We start from the raw sequence: 20,884 nt of genomic DNA, 5'->3' as shown, positions 1-20,884 counted from the left end.
TCAATGGCTAAGTGCATTTGTAAGAGCAGATTTGTGCACACATGGATTTTATGCTTATTTTGATTACTACAACTGTAACGAAGTGATGTCTGTTAGTACTGCTACTACTACAGTACTACTGCTTCTACTACTACTGCTACTACTAGGCCTACTACTACTACTACTATTGTACGACCACTACTGCTACTACTGCTGCTACTACTACTACTACTACTACTACTACTACTACTACTTCTACTGCTGCTACTACTACTATGACTACTACTACTACTACTTCTACTGCTGCTACTACTACTACAACAATATGACCACTACTCCTACTACTACAGTGCTGCTGCTGCTGCTGCTACTACACTACTACTACTACTACTACTACTACTACGACCACTACTACTACTACTACTACTACTACTACTACTACTACTACTATTCCCAATGGGCACACACTGGTTGAATCAACGTTGTTTCCACGTCATTTCAATAAAATTACGTTGAACCGACGTTGAATTGAAGTCTGTGCCCAGTGGGTTACTATTACCACTACCACTATTACTACTATTAATTATTCTACTACTCAACATAATACGAGTAACAATACAAAAAAATAATACTTGTAGAGCTAAATTCCCAAAGGGAGCTTCCTGTTTGAGCACTCAGAGGGGTCCCAAATGTACAATAGCACTAAAAAGCTTGGATCCATTCCCATTCACCTCTTTCTCTGGGAGCAATTAAAACAAGTGCTCAAAGCCCTGATCCAACTGGAGGCATTGTTGGATTGGCTACTTCAAAGGCTGACCTAAAAGGCTACAGATGGGCCTCAAATACCACCAGGCCCTACGCAAATACCGCCAGACCCTCCACTCCGACAAAAAAAATAGGTTTGTTCCTCAGCATGAAGCAAAGGAAGGGAAACACCCTCCGTCTTATCAAAGGACACTGAAAAAAACACAACCATGACAGTCCGCCTTGTATTAAATGTTTCCTTTCACTGCCGTATTAAGAGCATAAAACATGCATGGCTTTACAATAGACTTTACAGAGTTAACCCTGTGAGGAGAAAATGAGAGTGGAAAATGAGAAATGTGTTGGCTCCAAACATGTTAAATGACCACAGATGGGTTTATAATGTTCATAGAGGAATATATCCACTTGGCTTCCACACACTGTGGTCTTGGTACAATGACAGTGCTGGGTTCCATAGTGTGGTTCATTTTAGGACACCCTCCTTCTCACATCAGCCCAGTCACACCTCACCCCTACACAAGTCAAGGACCACCCCTCTGTCTCATGGCTTACCATTATCTCTCAAGTCTCAACCCTTCATTAGTACCCCTGACTTAAAACTGTCCAGTAATGTCAAGAGTTGCTACCATACAATATGTCACATTTCTTGCAATTCAGAGAAGAAAGGTCTTCAGCCAGGTCCTTCCTTTGTTGTTATGTGGGCTATATTCCGTCTCACTAGGTTGCTTCGTTGGCGTCACATGTTTCCATGCCACTCGGGACATTCTCCCACTGATTAAGGTAATTGCCTGCTCCCCTCTTGTCCTCACTGTGCCTAAATCCAGCCATGGCCGTCGACTCATCCATTTGTCTTTGGGTAATGAAATCCCGAGGGGTCGACGAGCCATGGCGTGGCAGTGCGCCTCATTTCAGGAGCTATTAAATAGCGAGTCGTAGCGAGGGGCACAGGTTTCTGTTGCACTCTTATCGCCAAGCCTCGTTAACCTGGGCCCTCTTCCGCTCTGCAGCACAGTTGCCACTGAGGTAATAACACTAACCCGATGAGACGACCGGTGGGACTCAACTGGGAGGGAGGGAGGGAAGAGAAAGTGGGAACAAAATAGTTTTTCTCAGACATCTTCACTCAAGCATATACAGTATGTGTGGGTATATACGTACATACTGTGCCCCATCATAATCATCTGGAGGTTCTTTGGTATGAAAGAGTCCCATATTAAAAGTGGGATAGTACAGACATTTTATACACACTAAGTGTGATGATATTGCTGTTGGTCTTAAGACTGGCAAATAGGGGGAAAATGTAGGCCATGGGAGACTTGATGGTTCAGTGCACTTTAACAAAAGTTCCTCATAGGAAGTGTGACAGTAATGATACCTGAAATTATAAGCATATTATTACAGGAATTGTGAAGATCTGTACAGGTGGCATGCATTGAAATGCGTGGCTTTCTTGTGGCTTTCTTTTGAAAAATAACTATGAATTAACTGACTTATTTTCAAATAATTGTCAACATATAACACCATATTAAAGGTGTGGGACGCACTGTATCACAAGGAACCATAGCAGGTGTATTTCTCTCCGGTAGCTGTCATATTCTGTCTGTTCACAATTTATCTGTGGGAACATGGCTGCTCTCAACACCAGACAACACAATACTTTGTAGTTATGTACCTTTTGTAATGTTTTCAGTTTTTGTAATCTGCTCTACAGACTATCCAAAACATTTCAACTAACTATCTACTAACCCTAATCTTAACCCTTATCCTAACCCTAAACAGAACCCTTTCCCTAACCCTTATTCTAAACCTAACCCTAATCGTAACCTTAGTAAGCAGTTTATTATCAACATATAGTTTGTTAATAGTAAGACCAACTGTAGAGCATCTACATGGGACTATGCAGACTATCCAAATCAAGTGTGACCAGACACCAAACAATGAACTGCATGAGGTTACTGATTGAAAGCACTTGAATATGTAAGGATTTGAATGGTGAATGAATGAAACACCAAACACATCTTGCTCTTGAATAAATATGTGCATAAACATTTAAGAGTCCAATGTCTTTAGTGAAGGAGCCTCTACACACACACAAACATTTAGTGATATACATTCAACCAAAAACAGACATACAGTGCCTTCAGAAAGTATTCGTACCATTTGAATTATTCCACATTTTGTTGTTACAGCCTGAATTCAAAATTGATTTTAAAAAAAAAATTCTCACCCATCTACACACAATACCCCATAATGACAAAGTGTTTGCTAATTTATTGAAAATGCAGAAATATTTCATTTACATAAGTATTCACACCCGAGTCAATACTTTGTAGAAGCACCTTTGGCAGCGATTACAGCTGTGAGTCTTTCTGGGTAAGTCTCTAAGAGCTTCCCACACTTGGATTGTACAACATTTGTACATTTTATTATTTTCTAAATTCTCCAAACTCTGTCAAATTGGTTGTTGATCATTGCTAGACAACCATTTTCAGGTCTAGCCATAGATTTTCAAGTAGATTTAAGTCAAAACTGTAACTCGGCCACTCAGGAACATTCACTGTCTTCTTGGTAAGCAACTCCAGTGTAGATTTGACCTTGTGTTTTAGGTTATTGTCCTGCTGAAAGGTGAATTCATCTCCTAGTGTCTGGTGGAAAGCAGACTGAACCAGGTTTTCCTCTACAATTTAACCTGTGCTGAGCTCCATTCAGTTTCTTTTTTATCCTGAAAAACTCCCCAGTCCTTAACGATTACAAGCATACCCATAACATGATGCAGCCACCACTATGCTTGGAAATATGGAGAGTGGTATTCCGTAATGTGTTGTATTGGATTTGCCCCAAACATAACACTTTGTATTAAGGACAAAAAATATATTGCTTTGCCAATTTTTTTGCAGTATTACTTCAGTACCATGTTGCAAACAAGATGCATGTTTTGGAATATTTTTATTCTGTACAGGCTTCCTTCTTTTCACTCTGTCAATTAGGTTAGTATTGTGGAATAACTACAATGTTGTTCATCCAGCCTCAATTTTCTCCTATCACAGCCATTCAACACTGTAACTGTTTTAAAGTCACTATTGGCCTCATGGTGAAATCCTGAGCGGTTTCCTTCCTCTCCGGAAACTAAATTAGAAAGGATGCCTGTATATTTGTAGTGACTGGGTGTATTTATACACCTCCAAGTGTAGATTTCATCATATGGTTGGCTAGGTACCCAGAGCTGCATGAGAGTCCAGGGCGAGACCCAATATTCAATGGACTTAAAAAAAAAATCCATCTACCAATAGGTGCCCTTCTTTGCGAGGCATTGGAAAACATCCATAGTCTTTGTGGTTTAATCTGTTTTTGAAATTCACTGCTCGAATGAGGGACCTTACAGATAATTGTATGTGTGGGTTACAGAGATGAGGTAGTCATTCAAAAATCATGTTAAACACTATTATTGCACAAAGTGAGTCCATGCAACTTATGTGACTTTTAAGCAAATGTTTACTCCTGAACTTATTTAGGCTTGCCATAACAAAGGGGTTGAATACTTATTGACTCAAGACATTTCAGCTTCTCATTTTTTATTAATTTGTAAAAATGTCTAAAAACATAAATCCACTTTGACATTATGGGGTATTGTTTGTAGGTCAGGGACAAAAATAACTAAATGTAATACATTTTAAATTCAGGCTGTAGTACAATAAAATGTGGGAAAAGTCAAGGGGTGTGAATACTTTCTGAAGGCACTGTACATACTTTGACCCACATACACACAGCCACACCCATACAGATAATACCCACAGTACACAGGAGGGAGGGAACCTCCAGTTACTGTATCCAAAGGTCAACTTTAGGTGGCCGCACCTAGGAAAAGGAGTCACGTCATTGAGGAGGTTCCCTAACAACATCTCTTTTAAAGTCTGTCTAGTTCTCTAACAACATCTCTTCTAACGTCTCTCTAGTTTCTCTAACAACATCTCTTCTAAAGTCCCTGTAGTTTCTCTAACAACATCTCTTCTAAGATATTTTAGTGATCTGACGTCGTGATATTCTGGGTGTAATATTCAGGCTACAAGGTAAGAACCCAACTAATGATGACAGTATAGTGAAATGTATGTGATTCTAGTAAAGGTAAGTACAAACAATGGAGTTCAATAACCTTATATGTTGGGTTATGATGGGGTTAGACAGTTGTACTAAGCTCATGAGACAAGTTATATTCTTCAAATTATTTAATTCAAATGACAGACTAAAAGCAGTAAATATTGCAGATCAGTTTCACTAGACTGTGTAAAGGTGAAGTACTGGAATGAGCTGCCACAGCTTATCCCAGTTACTAATAAGAATGCACCCATTAAGAAAATGACTATAAAAACAGTTAAATCCCTGTGCATTGAAGAATTGAAAAATTTTATGGTTGAGAGGGATGAGGCAAAAGGAATGGCAAATAAGTCTAGCGGCACAACCAATTGGCAAACGTACTGCAAATTGAGAAATCATGTGACTAAACTGAATAAAAAGAAGAAACTACACTATGAAACAAATATAAATTACAAAGAATGATAGTAAAAAGCTTTGGAACACTTTCAATTACATTTTGGGAAAAAAGGCAACTCAGCTCCATCATTCATTGAATCAGATGGCTCATTCATCACAAAACCGACCGATATTGGCAACTAATTTTTTTTCTTCTTTCATTGGCAAGATTAGCAAAGTTAGGCATGACATGCCAGCAACAAACGCTGACACTACACATCCAAGTATATCTGACCAAATTATGAAAGACAAGAATTGTGTGGAAGGGGTGAAAAATTGTTGTCTATCAACAATGACAAGCCACCGGGGTCTGACAACTTGGAAGGAAAATTACTGAGGATAATAGCGGACGATATTGTCACTCCTATTTGCCATATCTTCAATTTAAGCCTACTAAAAAGTGTGTGCCCTCAGGCCTGGAGGGAAGCAAAAGTCATTCCGCTACCTAAGAATAGTAAAGCCCCCTTTACTGGCTCAAATAGCTGACCAATCAGCCTGTTACCAACCTTTAGTAAAGTTTTGGAAGAAATTGTGTTTCACCAGATACAATGCTATTTTACAGTAAACAAATTGACAGACTTTCAGCACACTTATAGGGAAGGACATTCAACAAGCACAGCACTTACACAAATGACTGATGATTGGCTGAGAAACATGGATGATAAAATGATTGTGGGGGCTGTTTTGTTAGACTTCAGTGCTGCTTTTGACATTATCGATCATAGTCTGCTGCTGGAAAAACAGTATGTGTTATGGCTGTAGACCCCCTGCTATATTGTGGATAAAGAGTTACCTGTCTAACAGAACACAGAGGTTGTTCTTTTAATGGAAGCCTCTCCAACATAATCCAGGCAGAATCAGGAATTCCCCAGGGCAGCTGTCTAGGCCCCTTACTTTTTTCAATATTTACTAATGACATGCCACTGGCTTTGAGTAAAGCCAGTGTGTCTATGTATGCGGTTGACTCAACACTATACACGTCAGCTACTACAGCGACTGAAATGACTGCAACACTTAACAAAGAGCTGCAGTTAGTTTCAAAATGGGTGGCAAGGAATAATTTAGTCCTAAATATTTCATAAACTAAAAGCATTGTATTTGGGACAAATAATTCACTAAACCCTAAACCTCAACTAAATCTTGTAATAAATAATGTGAAAATTGGGCAAGTTGAGGTGACTAAACTGTTTGGAGTAACCCTGGATTGTAAACTGTCATGGTCAAAACATATTGATACAACAGTAGCTAAGATGGGGAGAAGTCTGTCCATAGTAAAGCTCTGCTCTACCTTCACAGCATTATCAACAAGGCAGGTCCTACAGGCTCTAGTTTTGTGGCACCTGGACTACTGTTCAGTCGTGTGGTCAGGTGCCACAAAGAGGGACTTTGGATGTACACAGAGCGCTAACATTAATAATATGCATGTCAATCTCTCCTGCCTCAAAGTGGAGGAGAGATTGACTTATTACTACTTGTATTTGTGAGAGGTATTGACATGTTGAAAGCACCGAGCTGTCTGTTTAAACGACTAGCACACAGCTCAGACACCCATGCATTCCCCACAAGCCATGCCACCAGAGGTCTCTTCACAGTCCCCAAGTCCAGAACAGACTATGGGAGGCACACGATACTACGTAGAGCCATGACTACATGGAACTCTATTCCACATCAAGTAACTGATGCAAGCAGTTGAATCAGATATTTTTTTAAAGATCAAAATAAACCTTATGGAACAGCGGGGACTGTGAAGCAACAATAACATATGCGCAGACATGCATTCACACACATGATAACATACACACTATACACACACGTACACATGGATTTTGTGTTGTAGATATGTGGTAGTGGAGTAGGTGACTGAGGGCACACACTTAGTATGTTGTGAAATCTGTTATGAATGTATTGTAATGTTTTTAGAACTGTATAACTGACTTAATTTTGCCGGACCCCAGGAAGAGTAGCTGCTGCCTTGGCAGCTGCTAATGGGGATCCATAATAAATACAAATACAGGTACAATCAATCAGTCATTCATGTTTATTACAATATGACCTGGGTTTATTGATCCAATATTGATACGGACGGCAGTTGCAAAACTCACTGACCTTGGATCAACGATAGACAGAATTCACAGACACAGGAAGACCAGAAAACAACAGAACGATACACAGGAAAATACTCAATATTCTGTAAATATAAATACACTCCCCTCCCTATTTTTTGTACAGTGAAGCTAAAGATTTTAATTTGTCTCTTTTGTGTTGAATGGAAATTAATGGTAAATAATGTAATGTATGTATTGTGTTAGGCACATCATAATCTGAAACACAACAAAAACAAACTGCAAATACATCCGACAAGTTTGTAGACAAGCTTGATGTAGTCATTGCATGCTATGAATATGGGATCAAATACAAAACATTTGACTACTTTAATACACTATAAGGGAATTTGTCCAAATACTTATGACACCTTCAAATGGAGGGATTAGATATATAAAAGTGCTTTCATTTCTAAATGGTAAAACAGATATGTATGAAAATACCCTCAAATAAAAGGTGACATTCTGTTCTGTCGCCTCATATGAAACATTTGATCTCAAATCCAAAATGCTGGAGCATAGAGCCAAATTAAAAGTTTTAGCTTCACTGTCCAAATAAATAAAGAGGGGTGTGTATAATTTTAGTGACCCCCTATAATGATGTAAGCATTGGCCAGCTTGACCGTAATCAATGCCATTGCCATGTACATGACATTCTCTGATCAAAGACAGGGAACCACCGGTGTCAAACATTGCAGTAAGACTTTTACCATTCACTTTTACAGGTACCAAAACTGACCCTTCCCCACTCTGCCCATCCTGAACACCATCTCCCTCTCTGGGCACATAACAGTAACCTGAGAGCTTGGATTTACGTAGTGGACAAATTGAAGCTTTGCTGCTGACAGTAAAAACAGGTCAGGCCCCTCCCATCAGAGCGAACTGCATGATCCCTTACCTTCCTCCTCCCAGACACATACCCCGCCATAAGCCCATCCTTGGGCTCGTGCTCTAGGACCCAGGTTCGAGTGTCGTGTGGGAGAACTTGTAGAAGGTGCTCGAGGATGATGACCTCATCCTGCATCTTCTCCTCCGGTCGAACCCATCATCGGCAGAGGCCCTTGAGGCGGTGGTACGTCTCCATCGGCGACTCACCCGATGGTGTCGATGCAGCTTTGAAGATGTTGACGGTAGGTGTCCGAGGAGATGTAGAACTTCACCAGCAGCGCTTCCTTCAGGTCCTTGTAGACGTTGGACAAACCCTCATCCATTGCTGTGTAAGCATTTAAGGCCTTACCCGTGAGCAATGGGACAAGCCTACCCATTTTTTATAGAACAGCGCCGGAGAAGATGGCTGCCGTTTAACAGCCCTCTAACCTATTGTACTATTATGTGTGTTTTTCCGCGTTATTTGTAATTTATTTTGTACATAATGTTTCTGCCATCGTCTCTTATAACCAAAAAGAGCTTCTGGATATCAGGACAGCGATTACTCACCTCGTATTGGACGAAGATTTTTTCTTCAACGAGGCAGCCGCGAAGGATATCATACAGACACCCGACAAGGCCCAAATCCCCGTCATTTGCGTGAGGAAGAGACGGAGATATCGTGGACGTAGATCGGGGTGCCTTGTAAGGATCCGACGGCGAGCGAGTAAACTGCCTCTTCCATCAATCCTATTAGCCAACGTTCAATCATTTGAAAATAAATTGGACGACTTAAGATTACGGTTATCCTACCAACGGGACATTAAAAACTGTAATATCGTGGCTGAACGACGACATGGATTTCATACAGCTAGCGGGCTATACGCTACATCGGCAGGATAGAACGGCTGACTCCGGTAAGACAAGGGGTGGTGGTCTGTGTATATTTGTAAACAACAGCTGGTGCACAAAATCAAATACTAAGGAAGTCTCGAGGTTTTGCTCGCCTGAGGTAGAGTATCTTATGCTAAGCTGTAGACCACACTATTTACCAAGAGAGTTTTCATCTATATTTTTCATAGCTGTCTATTTACCACCACAAACCAATGCTGGCATTAAGATTGCACTGAATGAGTTGTACAAGGCCATAAATCAACAGGAAAACGCTCATCCAGATGCAGCGCTCCTAGTGGCCGGGGACTTTAATGCAGGGAAACTTAAATCCGTTCTACCTAATTTCTACCAGCATGTTAAATGTGCAACCAGAGGAAAAAAAACTCTAGACCACCTTTACTCCACACACAGAGACGCATACAAAGCTCTCCCTCGCCCTCCATTTGGCAAATCTGACCATAACTCTATCCTCCTGATTCCTGCTTATAAGCAAAAACTAAAGCAGGAAGCACCAGTGACTCGGTTAATAAAAAAGTGGTCAGATGACGCAGATGCTAAGCTACAGGACTGTTTTGCTAGCACAGACTGGAACATGTTCCGGGATTCTTCAGACAGCATTGAGGAGTACACCACATCAGTCACTGGCTTCATCAATAAGTGCATCGATGATGTCGTCCCCACAGTGACCGTACGTACATACCCCAACCAGAAGCCATGGATTACAGGAAACATCCGCACTGAGCTAAAGGGTAGAGCTGCCGCTTTCAAGGAACGGGACTCTAACCCGGACGCTTATAAGAAATCCCGCTATGACCTCCGACGAACCATCAAACAGGCAAAGAGTCAATACAGGACTAAGATTGAATCGTACTACACTGGCTCTGACGCTCGTCGGATGTGGCAGGGCTTGAAAACTATTACAGACTACAAAGGGAAGCAAAGCCGCGAGCTGCCCAGTGACACAAGCCTACCAGACGAGCTAAACCACTTCTATGCTCGCTTCGAGGCAAGCAACACTGAAGCATGCATGAGAGCACCAGCTGTTCCGGATGACTATGTGATCACGCTCTCCGTAGCCGATGTGAGTAAGACTTTTAAGCAGGTCAACATTCACAAGGCCGCAGGGCCAGACGGATTACCAGGACGTGTACTCCGAGCATGTGCTGACCAACTGGCAAGTGTCTTCACTGACATTTTCAACATGTCCCTGACTGAGTCTGTAATACCAACATGTTTCAAGCAGACCACCATAGTCCCCGTGCCCAAGGACTCTAAGATAACCTGCCTAAATGACTACCGACCCATAGCACTGACGTCTGTAGCCATGAAGTGCTTTGAAAGGCTGGTCATGGCTCACATCAACAGCATTATCCCAGAAACCCTAGACCCACTCCAATTTGCATACCGCCCCAACAGATCCACAGATGATGCAATCTCTATTGCACTCCACACTGCCCTTTCCCACCTGGACAAGAGGAACACCTACGTGAGAATGCTATTCATTGACTACAGCTCAGCATTCAACACCATAGTGCCCTCTAAGCTCATCACTGAGCTAAGGATCCTGGGACTAAACACCTCCCTCTGCAACTGGATCCTGGACTTCCTGACGGGCTGCCCCCAGGTGGTAAGGGTAGGTAACAACACATCTGCCACACTGATCCTCAACACGGGGGCCCCTCAGGGGTGCGTGCTCAGTTCCCTCCTGTACTCTCTGTTCACCCATGACTGCATGGCCAGGCATGACTCCAACACCATCATTAAGTTTGCCGACGACACAACAGTGGTAGGCCTGATCACCGACAACAATGAGACAGCCTATAGGGAGGAGGTCAGAGACCTGGCCGTGTGGTGCCAGGACAACAACCTCTCCCTCAACGTCACCAAGACAAAGGAGATGATTGTGGACTACAGGAAAAAAAAGAGGACTGAGCACGCCCCCATTCTCATCGACGGGGCTGTAGTGGAACAGGTTGAGAGCTTCAAGTTCCTTGGTGTCCACATCACCAACGAACTATCATGGTCCAAACACACATTTACATTACATTTACGTCATTTAGCAGACGCTCTTATCCAGAGCGACTTACAAATTGGTGCATTCACCCTATAGCCAGTGGGATAACCACTTTACAATTTTTTATTTATTTTATTATTAATTTTTTTTTTTAGGGGGGGGAGGGGTAGAAGGATTACTTTATCCTATCCCAGGTATTCCTTAAAGAGGTGGGGTTTCAAATGTCTCCGGAAGGTGGTGAGTGACTCCGCTGTCCTGGCGTCGTGAGGGAGCTTGTTCCACCATTGGCGTGCCAGAGCAGCGAACAGTTTTGACTGGGCTGAGCGGGAACTATGCTTCCGCAGAGGAAGGGGAGCCAGCAGGCCAGAGGTGGATGAACGCAATGCCCTCGTTTGGGTGTAGGGACTGATCAGAGCCTGAAGGTACGGAGGTGCCGTTCCCCTCACAGCTCCATAGGCAAGCACCATGGTCTTGTAACAGATGCGAGCTTCAACTGGAAGCCAGTGGAGTGTGCGGAGGAGCGGGGTGACGTGAGAGAACTTGGGAAGGTTGAACACCAGACGGGCTGCGGCATTCTGGATGAGTTGTAGGGGTTTAATGGCACAGGCAGGGAGCCCAGCCAACAGCGAGTTGCAGTAATCCAGACGGGAGATGACAAGTGCCTGGATTAGGACCTGTGCCGCTTCCTGTGTAAGGCAGGGTCGTACTCTCCGAATGTTGTAGAGCATGAACCTGCAGGATCGGGTCACCGCCTTGATGTTAGCGGAGAACGACAGGATGTTGTCCAGGGTCACGCCAAGGCTCTTCGCACTCTGGGAGGAGGACACAACGGAGTTGTCAACCGTGATGGCGAGATCATGGAACGGGCAGTCCTTCCCCGGGAGGAAGAGCAGCTCCGTCTTGCCAAGGTTCAGCTTGAGGTGGTGATCCGTCATCCATACTGATATGTCTGCCAGACATGCAGAGATGCGATTCGCCACCTGGTTATCAGAAGGGGGAAAGTCCAAGACAGTCGTGAAGAGGGCACGACAAAGCCTATTCCCCCTCAGGAGACTGAAAAGATTTGGCATGGGTCCTCAGATCCTCAAAAAATTCTACAGCTGCACCATCGAGAGCATCCTGACTGGTTGCATCACCGCCTGGTATGGCAACTGCTTGGCCTCCGACCGCAAGGCACTACAGAGGGTAGTGCGTACGGCCCAGTACATCACTGGGGCCAAGCTTCCTGCCATCCAGGACCTCTATACCAGGCGGTGTCAGAGGAAGGCCCTCAAAATTGTCAAAGACTCCAGCCACCCTAGTCATAGACTGTTCTCTCTGCTACCGCACGGCAAGCGGTACCGGAGTGCCAAGTCTAGGTCCAAAAGACTTCTCAACAGCTTCTACCCCCAAGCCATAAGACTCCTGAACAGCTAATCATGGCTACCCGGACTATTTGCACTGCCCCCCCCACCCCATCCTTTTTACGCTGCTGCTACTCTGTTAATTATTTATGCATTGTCACTTTAACTCTACCCACATGTACATATTACCTCAACTACCTCAACTAGCCGGTGCCCCCGCACATTGACTCTGCAACGGTACCCCCCTGTATATATAGCCTCCCTACTGTCACTTTATTTTACTTCTGCTCTTTTTTCTCTCAACACTTTTTTTGTTGTTGTTTTATTTTTACTTTTTTTGTAAAAAATAAATGCACTGTTGGTTAAGGGCTGTAAGTAAGCATTTCACTGTAATGTCTGCACCTGTTGTATTCGGCGCATGTGACCAATCAAATTTGATTTGATTTGATTTGATTCACATGAACGCGCCATTCGGGACAGGCACTACAAAGCCAGCCCGATTGCCGTAGCTCGGGGCCTTATTCCAGCATACCCGGAAGCTACAGAGACGGAGAGAGAGGGTCAGAAACAAACTAACAAACAGAGCACTCATCCAAAACATTGATAAGTACAATGAACGTCACTTAAATTCCACATAAAATCTTGTCTGCGTATTCCTTATACCATACCAAACTGTTACTGAAGGGAATAACGTGTGTAATGTATGAACCGAGATCGCTAAATTAACTTGTGTGTCGACCCACATTGCTAACGTAGCTGAAAACGGAGGAGGGAGGGGGAGATGGGTGTTTTAGCTTACCAAATACTGCCCGCGGCCGGTGATGAACTTCTCCGTCACAGTATACCAGGGACAAAAATAACAAAATGTAATACATTTCAGGCTGTAACACAACAAAATGTGGAAAAAGTCAAGGGGTGTGAATACTTTCTGGCACTGTACATACTTAGACCCAAATACACACAGCCACACCCACACATATAATACCCACAGTACACAAGAGGGAGGGAACCTCCAGTTACTGTATCCAAAGGTCAACTGTAGGTGGCCGCACCAAAGAGAAGGAGTCGCATGTCATCTCTTTTAATCCTCTCTAGTTTCTCTAACAACATCTCTTCTAAAGTCTCAACACATCCAACAAGGTTGTAGACAAGCTTGATGTAGTCATTGCATGCTATGAATATGGGATCAAATACTAAACATTTGACTACTTTAATACACTATAAGGGAATTTGTCCAAATACTTATGACACCTTCAAATGGAGGGACTAGATACAAAAAGTGCTTTCATTTCTAAATGGTAAAACAGGTATGAAAATACCCTAAAATAAAAGGTGACATTTTGTTCTGTCGCCTCATATAAAACATTTGATCTCAAATCCAAAATGCTGGCGCATAGAGCCAAATTTAAAGTTTTAGCTTCACTGTCCGAATAAATAGAGGGGTGTGCATAATTCTAGTGACCCCCTATCATGATGTAAGCATTGGCCAGCTTTTTATTGCCGGTTTTCTGTAATTGTTTTTCAATCAGTCACTTTGCAGGATAATTTTTTTTCTAAATACTGGATGTCTTTGTTTAGGTACAGTGAGTCTATCTGGGGGGATAGAGGAAGAGGAGGGGGCCACTACCTCTAAGATGAGTCTCTCTGGGGAACATGACACTGACACCAAAACTAAGAGGTGGGAAGAAAGGTTGAGAGAGACAGTGTAAGAGAGAAATATACTTCCTGTATGCCTGCTTGTGAGTGTATCCATAACTTGACTTGTATGTTCTTGTATCAGTGATGTGACATCATTACGCGACAGAAATTATTAGTGTGTGTGTGTGAGATACGGAATCATGGTGTTTTATTCCTACAGTGTGGACCATGGTGGAGAGTGCTGTTCGAAATACAATCTTAAGAAATGTGAGTGTTGACTAGGGTTGCAAAGCCACCGGTAATTTATTCTATAATTTTGGTAATTAACAGAAAATCTATTGAAACTTTGGTAATTTATACTTAAATCACTTTACATTTTAGTCATTTAGCAGACGCTCTTATCCAGAGCGACTTACAGTTAGTGAGTCCATACATTTTTATTTATTTTTTTCATACCCCCGTGGGAATCGAACCCACAACCCTGGCGTTGCAAACGCCATGCTCTACCAACTGAGCTACATCCCTGCCAGCCATTCCCTCCCCTACCCTGGACGACGCTGGGCCAATTTTGCGCCGTCCCATGGGTCTCCCGGTCGCGGCCGGCTACGACAGAGCCTGGATTCGAACCAGGATCTCTAGTGGCACAGCTAGCACTGCGATGCAGTGCCTTAGACCACTGCCTATTCATATAAAGTATTCATTTGTTATATCTGTGTACATATTTTCTATGATTTCCTAGTGGATAGACCATATGGTTCAAGAGAAAATAGGCTAATTATTTGAAAAAGCATCTAATTAACAATGGCATTATTTTCTATTAACTCTTCCAACTATTTACTTTTTTCACAATTGCCACCAGTTTGTCGCCAAAACATTGACAACAAATACATATTGACCTAGTAAAATAAATAATAGTGTGTAAAAAATAAAATAAACAATATTCCATGCTGAAACTCTCATATTAAACACCAATGGTTCTAGTTGATGGTTTATATTTAGGATGATGTTTTACAGCTATGTCATTCTATTTTTTATTTTATTTTATTTTATTATTATTTAAATCTTATTTTATTGTTTTATATATTTTTAATGTGATAAGGCCACACAGAGGGCCAGAGATAATTCCAGAACACCTGATTGAACTAGTTGGTCTAGTAAGATTTAAATTCTCATTCTATGGAACCATAGATCCAGACCACCAACAGCCCACTAAATATAACTAGAATGATGTTGTCAACTCTGTAGCTGGGACTGTTGGTGAACTGCTTCCTAATTCTAACATTCTCTAATGTTGATTTAAGTGATAGAATAAAGGAGTTCTGAAAGCAACGATTGGGCACCAGTCCAATATATGACAATCACTGATGACTCCATATGTAGCTGGAGAACAATAAACAGTGTTGGTTGGCTCTATTGATATAATATGATGTGTCATGTTGTCTTGTTCTCCCCCATCAGATGCCTCTGATCTCACACTGGACCCAAACACAGCAAACAGAGAGCTCTCTCTGTCTGAGGAGAACAGGAAGGTGACAAAGGTGGGAGACAAGCAGCCGTATGCTGATCACCCAGAGAGATTTGACTTCTGCAGACAGGTGCTGTGTAGAGAGGGTCTGACTGGGCGCTGTTACTGGGAGGTAGAGTGGAGTGGGGAAGGGGCTGATATAGCAGTGACATATAAAGGAATCAACAGGATAGGAGAGGGTGATGACTGTGACCTTGGATTTAATATCAAGTCCTGGAGTGTGCACTGCTCTGATGACGGTTACAATGCCTGGCACAATGCCGAATGCACTGCCATACCTGTCCCCTCCTCCTCCCACTCAAACAGAGTAGGAGTGTATCTGGACTGGCTGGCTGGCACTCTGTCCTTCTACAGCGTCTCCTCTGATACACTGATCCACGTGCACACATTCCACTCCACATTCACTGAGCCCCTCTACCCAGGGTTTGGGATTTGGGCGACTGGAGACTCAGCGACCCTGTGTCAGGTAGAATAGCCTCCTGTGTCCTGGAGGAACACCTGAGTCTTCAGGGAAGTCACACTCCTGTTCAAACACCTGTAAGCATGACAGAACACACACTTTCAGAAAAAAGGGTGTGGTTAGGGTACAATATTGTTGCCTGGGGTACAAATTCAACATACACCATTATGTACTTACAGTGCATTCGGAAAGTGTTCAGACCCCTTCACTTTTTCCACATTTTACAGCCTTATTCAAAATGGATTAAATAAAAAATGTTCCTCATCAATCTACACAGAATACCCCAGAATTACAAAGTGAAAACTGGTTTTTAGAAATTTATGCAAATTTATTAAAAATAAAAAAAAACAGATACCTTATTTACATCAGTATTCAGACCCTTTGTTATGAGACTCAACATTGAGCTCAGGTGCATCCTGTTTCCATTGATCATCCTTGAGATGTTTCTACAAGTTGATTGGAGTCCACCTTTGGTAAATTCAATTGATTGTACATGATTTGGAAAGGTCCCCAGTATGAAAATGTATGCACTCACTAACTGTAAGTCGCTCTGGATAAGAGCGTCTGCTAAATTACTCAAATGTAAAAAAAATTGACAGTGCGTGTCAGAGCAAAAACCAAGCCATGAGGTCAAAGGAATTGTCCGTAGAGCTCCGAGACAGGATTGTGTCGAGTTACAGATCTGGGGAAGGGTACCAAAACATTTCTGTAGCATTGAAGGTCCCGAATAACACAGTGGCCTCCATCATTCTTAAATGGAAGAAGTTTGGAACCACCAAGACTCTTCCTAGAGCTGACCACCCTGCCAAACTGAGCAATCGGGGGAGAAGGGCCTTGGTCAGGGAGGTGACCATGAACCCGATGGTCACTCTGACAGAGCTCCTGAGTTCCTCTGTGGAGATGGGAGAACCTTCCAGAAGGACAACCATCTCTGCAGCACTCCACCAATCAGGCTTTTATGGTAGAGTGGCCGACGGAAGCCACTCCTCAGCAAAAGGCACATGACAGCTCGCTTGGAGTTTGCCAAAAGGCACCTAAAGGACTCTCAGACCATGAGGAACAAGATTCTCTAGTCTTATGAAACCAAGATTGAACTCTTTGGCCTGGATGCTAAGCGTCACGTCTGGAGGAAACCTGGCACCATCCCTACGGTGAAGCATGGTGGTGGCAGCATCACGCTGTGAGGATGTTTTTCAGCGGCAGGGACTGGGAGACTAGTCAGGATCGAGGGAAAGATGAACGGAGCAAAGTACAGAGAGATCCTTGATGAAAACCTGCTCCAGAGTGCTCAGGACCTCAGACTGGGGTGAAGGTTCACCTTCCAACAGGACAACGACCCTAAGCACGCAGCCAAGAAAGCAGGAGTGGCTTCGGGACAAGTCTCTGAATGCCAGAGCCTGGACTTGATCCCGATCTAACATCTCTGGAAAGACCTGAAAATAGCTGTGCAGCAACGCTCCCCATCCAACCTGACAGAGCTTGAGAGGATCTACAGAGAAGAATGGGAGAAACTCCCCAAATTACAGGTGTGCCAAGCTTGTAGCGTCATACCCAAGAAGACTCAGGGCTGTAATCGCTGCCAAAGGTGCTTCAACTAAGTGCTGAGTAAAGATTGTGAATACTTATGTAAATGTGATATTTCAGTTTTTTATTTTTACTAAATTTACAAAATGTCTACAAACCTGTTTTGCTTTGTCATTATGGGGTGTTGTGTGTTGAGGAAAAAGTAAAAAATAATCAATTTGAGAATAAGTCTGTAACGTAGCAAAATGTGGTAAAAGTGAAGGGGTCTGTATATTTTCCGAATGCACTGTATGTACACATAGTAATCTAGTATAATGGTTAAAAAAAATTTTACCCAATATTTTGAATTTAAAGGTACAATCATTGGAGGCGTGGCTTAGTGATGGTGTGGCTTTCAATACGTTATTTTTGGCACCCTTGAGTGGAAGTGTTGTACTAGTGGTCCATGGTTATGTTAATTAAAGTTTGAGCATGTCTGCTGCTAGTTTTGAAGTCTTTCTAAAGACTTACATACATATGCAAGAGCATGTGACAATAAAGAGCTGTAATTAAAATTATAGAGACCTTAACCCAACATTGAGCCACATTTTCAAAAGGTATGGACCTCTTGGCATGATGTTGGCTTGACAGTCGCTAGACCCAGGTTCAAATCCTGGTCGGGGCTACCCCCCAAATGTAGTACCTTTGTGTCAGAAGTGGGATGGCGGAGAGGGGTGTACATGTGAGGGACCTGGTATAGAAAATAGGTATATTTAATAATCATTAGGTGTGTGCTTATACTGTATTTGTCCTATACGTATGTGTGAATTAGAAATGAGTGTTTTTGCACTCAGGATTAAGTGCCACGCTCAAGGGCACATCGACAGATTTTTCACTTTGTCGGCTTGGGGATTTGAACTAGCAACTTTTCAGTTACTGGCCCAACGCTCTAACCTCTAGGCTACCTGACACCACAAATATTTATCTGATATCCCAGTTTTTGGCACTTAAAACAAACAAACAAACAGCTTTGTCACTGAGGTGGTGCCTTAAAAAGGAACATTTGTACCTTTTGGCTGTTTTTAAAGTAGGAACTGCTAGGGTACAATTATGCACCCATAACTAATGGATAATAACAGGGTACCACTACCCCTTTAAGTACAATTCGGTACCTTTTTTTCTGACAGTGCAGATACATGTTTTTAAATCAACTATCTTTTGGATGTTGTTTTAATTCCTTGGTGTTTGTAAATATTGCCATCTGTAGAATGCTTATTTGTCAAAATGTCCACACAACAATCCTTATCAGTGAACTTTACAAATGTAATTTAAACAAATAAAAGAAGACGTTTGCATTTCAATAAATGAAGTCCTTCCTACCTACATGTCTGGTTGAGACTATGATTGATGTGTCTTGTCAGTGAATGTGATTAGTATGAATTTTTTTGATGATGCCTCTTGGCCAGGGCTCCACTGAGCAATAGATTATTTTAATGAAACTCACAGGAACCTTTTTATACGAGTAAAGTACATGTCAAATAAAACATGTCAGGCAAATTTGTTGGTAAACTTTCCAAATGTTGTCAAAACAAAATACGCTAGACAAGGTTGGATCTTTTTGTGTCTGTAAAATTAATTATGCGTGAAATGGCGGTGGAAACGCCTTTATGCATGAGAGTTTCAAGTTCCTTGGAATCCACATCACCAACAAACTATCATGGTCCAAACACACCAACAAAGTCGTGAAGAGGGCACAACAATGCCTTTTCCCCCTCAGGAGACTGAAAAGATTTGGCATGGGTCCCCAGATCCTCAAAAAGTTCTACAGCTGCACCATCGAGAGCATCCTGACCGGTTGCATCACCGCGTGGTATGGCAACTGCTCGGCATCCGACCGTAAGGCACTACAGAGGGTAGTGCGTATGGCCCAGGACATCACTGGGGCTAAGCTTCCTGCCATTCAGGACCTATATACGAGGCGGTGTAAGAGGAAGGCTCAAAAAATTGTCAAAGACTCCAGTCACCCAAGTCATAGACTGTTCTCTCTGCTACCGCACGGCAAGCGGTACCAGAGTGCCAAGTCTAGGTCCAAAAGGCTACTTAACAGCTTCTACCACCAAGCCATAAGACTGTTGAACAACTAATCAAATGGACACCCAGACTATTTACATTGACCCCCCCTGCTACTTGCTGTTTATTATCTATGCATAGTCACTTTACCCCTACGTACATGTACAAATTACCTCGACTAACCTGTACTCCTGCACATTGACGCGGTACCGGTACCCCCTTTTTATAGCCTCTTTATTGCTATTTTATTGTGCTACTTTTTATTTTATTTTTTACTTCAGTTTATATAGTAAATATTTTCTTAACTCTATTTCTTGAACTGCATTGTTGGTTAAGGGCTTGTAAGTAAGTATTTCACGGTAAGGTCTACCTCCACCTGTTGTATTCGGCGCATGTGACAAATAAAATTTGATTTGATTTAGATTTAAATAACCATCGTATCGAAGTAAACTTGGAGTCATGTGATGATATGGTATGTGGTCCTCCGACCTGGACTCGGGAAGGCATGCAGTTTATTAGGCTACAGATGAAATAAGTTATGATGAACTTCACAGGGTGGTGAAAGTGCACAGTGATGAGCTTGATGCTCCTTTCCAACAAAATCAAGGGTCTTTGATTTTGGTGACTTAATGATTGATGCTTGGCTGCTGTTTGACAAATAAAAATGATCTTGATCTTTTGTCCATAATAATCTCATCATGTAGTAGACTATACCGGCACTGTATCTGCAAGCTTTTGTCTTGAGCGTGCATGCCAAGACCAGGGTTAGCACATTCGCTATGTAACACAACCTTATTTTGTGACAAAACCATCAGTAGAGTTGAAAATGCGATGGAAACCCATTTAAATAGTATTTTTTATTAGGTACATGGGAATTTAATTGCAAAAGTTATTTTTAAGTGCACTATGTCATCACGCACAGCATTCTATCTGCAACAAGTAAATTAGATGGAAACACATCTCTGGTGGGAAAATGTGCGTGTTGTTTTTATACAGATCTGTCACCAATAGAATGGAAACCTAGCTAGGGAAAGCGATTACTTTAGTGCACAATACCACCAGCTAGTGGACATTTGATTTACTAAACACTTTCTCAACTGACTGGATCCAGTTTGTCGAGCCGTAGCAACATGACCGTGAAGTGAGCAGAATTAAAGGGGGCTGAATTTACTGATTTGGCCTCGTTTTCAAGATTGC

The 20,884-nt window shown here is 42.4% G+C and overlaps 1 protein-coding gene across 1 annotated transcript; it reads left to right on the top strand.

The window, feature by feature from the left end:
- Positions 1-13,029: 13,029 nt before the first annotated feature.
- LOC311107292 (stonustoxin subunit beta-like) lies at positions 13,030-18,996 on the top strand. The gene is made up of 4 exons (XM_084149775.1): positions 13,030-13,051; positions 14,070-14,196; positions 14,350-14,396; positions 15,588-18,996. Exons 2-4 carry the CDS (start codon positions 14,126-14,128, stop codon positions 16,127-16,129), a joined length of 660 nt encoding a protein of 219 aa, XP_084005901.1. The 5' UTR covers positions 13,030-13,051; positions 14,070-14,125; the 3' UTR covers positions 16,130-18,996.
- Positions 18,997-20,884: the final 1,888 nt, after the last annotated feature.

This window comes from Coregonus lavaretus (assembly GCF_964263955.1).
Source record: "Coregonus lavaretus genome assembly, chromosome: 32".
NCBI classification, from domain to species: Eukaryota; Metazoa; Chordata; class Actinopteri; order Salmoniformes; family Salmonidae; genus Coregonus; species Coregonus lavaretus.
The sequence above is the reverse complement of the archived record's forward strand: the minus strand, read 5'-3'. Positions and strand labels throughout refer to the sequence as shown.

Bases quoted from the DNA above. Each gene is read 5' to 3' on its own strand.
- LOC311107292 (XM_084149775.1), top strand. From the start codon at position 14,126: ATGAGTCTCTCTGGGGAACATGACACTGACACCAAAACTAAGAGGTGG. The intron at 14,197-14,349 runs GTAAGAGAGAAA...TTATTCCTACAG, and splicing joins GAAAGGTTGAGAGAGACAGT to TGTGGACCATGGTGGAGAGT. The intron at 14,397-15,587 runs GTGAGTGTTGAC...CTCCCCCATCAG, and splicing joins GAAATACAATCTTAAGAAAT to ATGCCTCTGATCTCACACTG.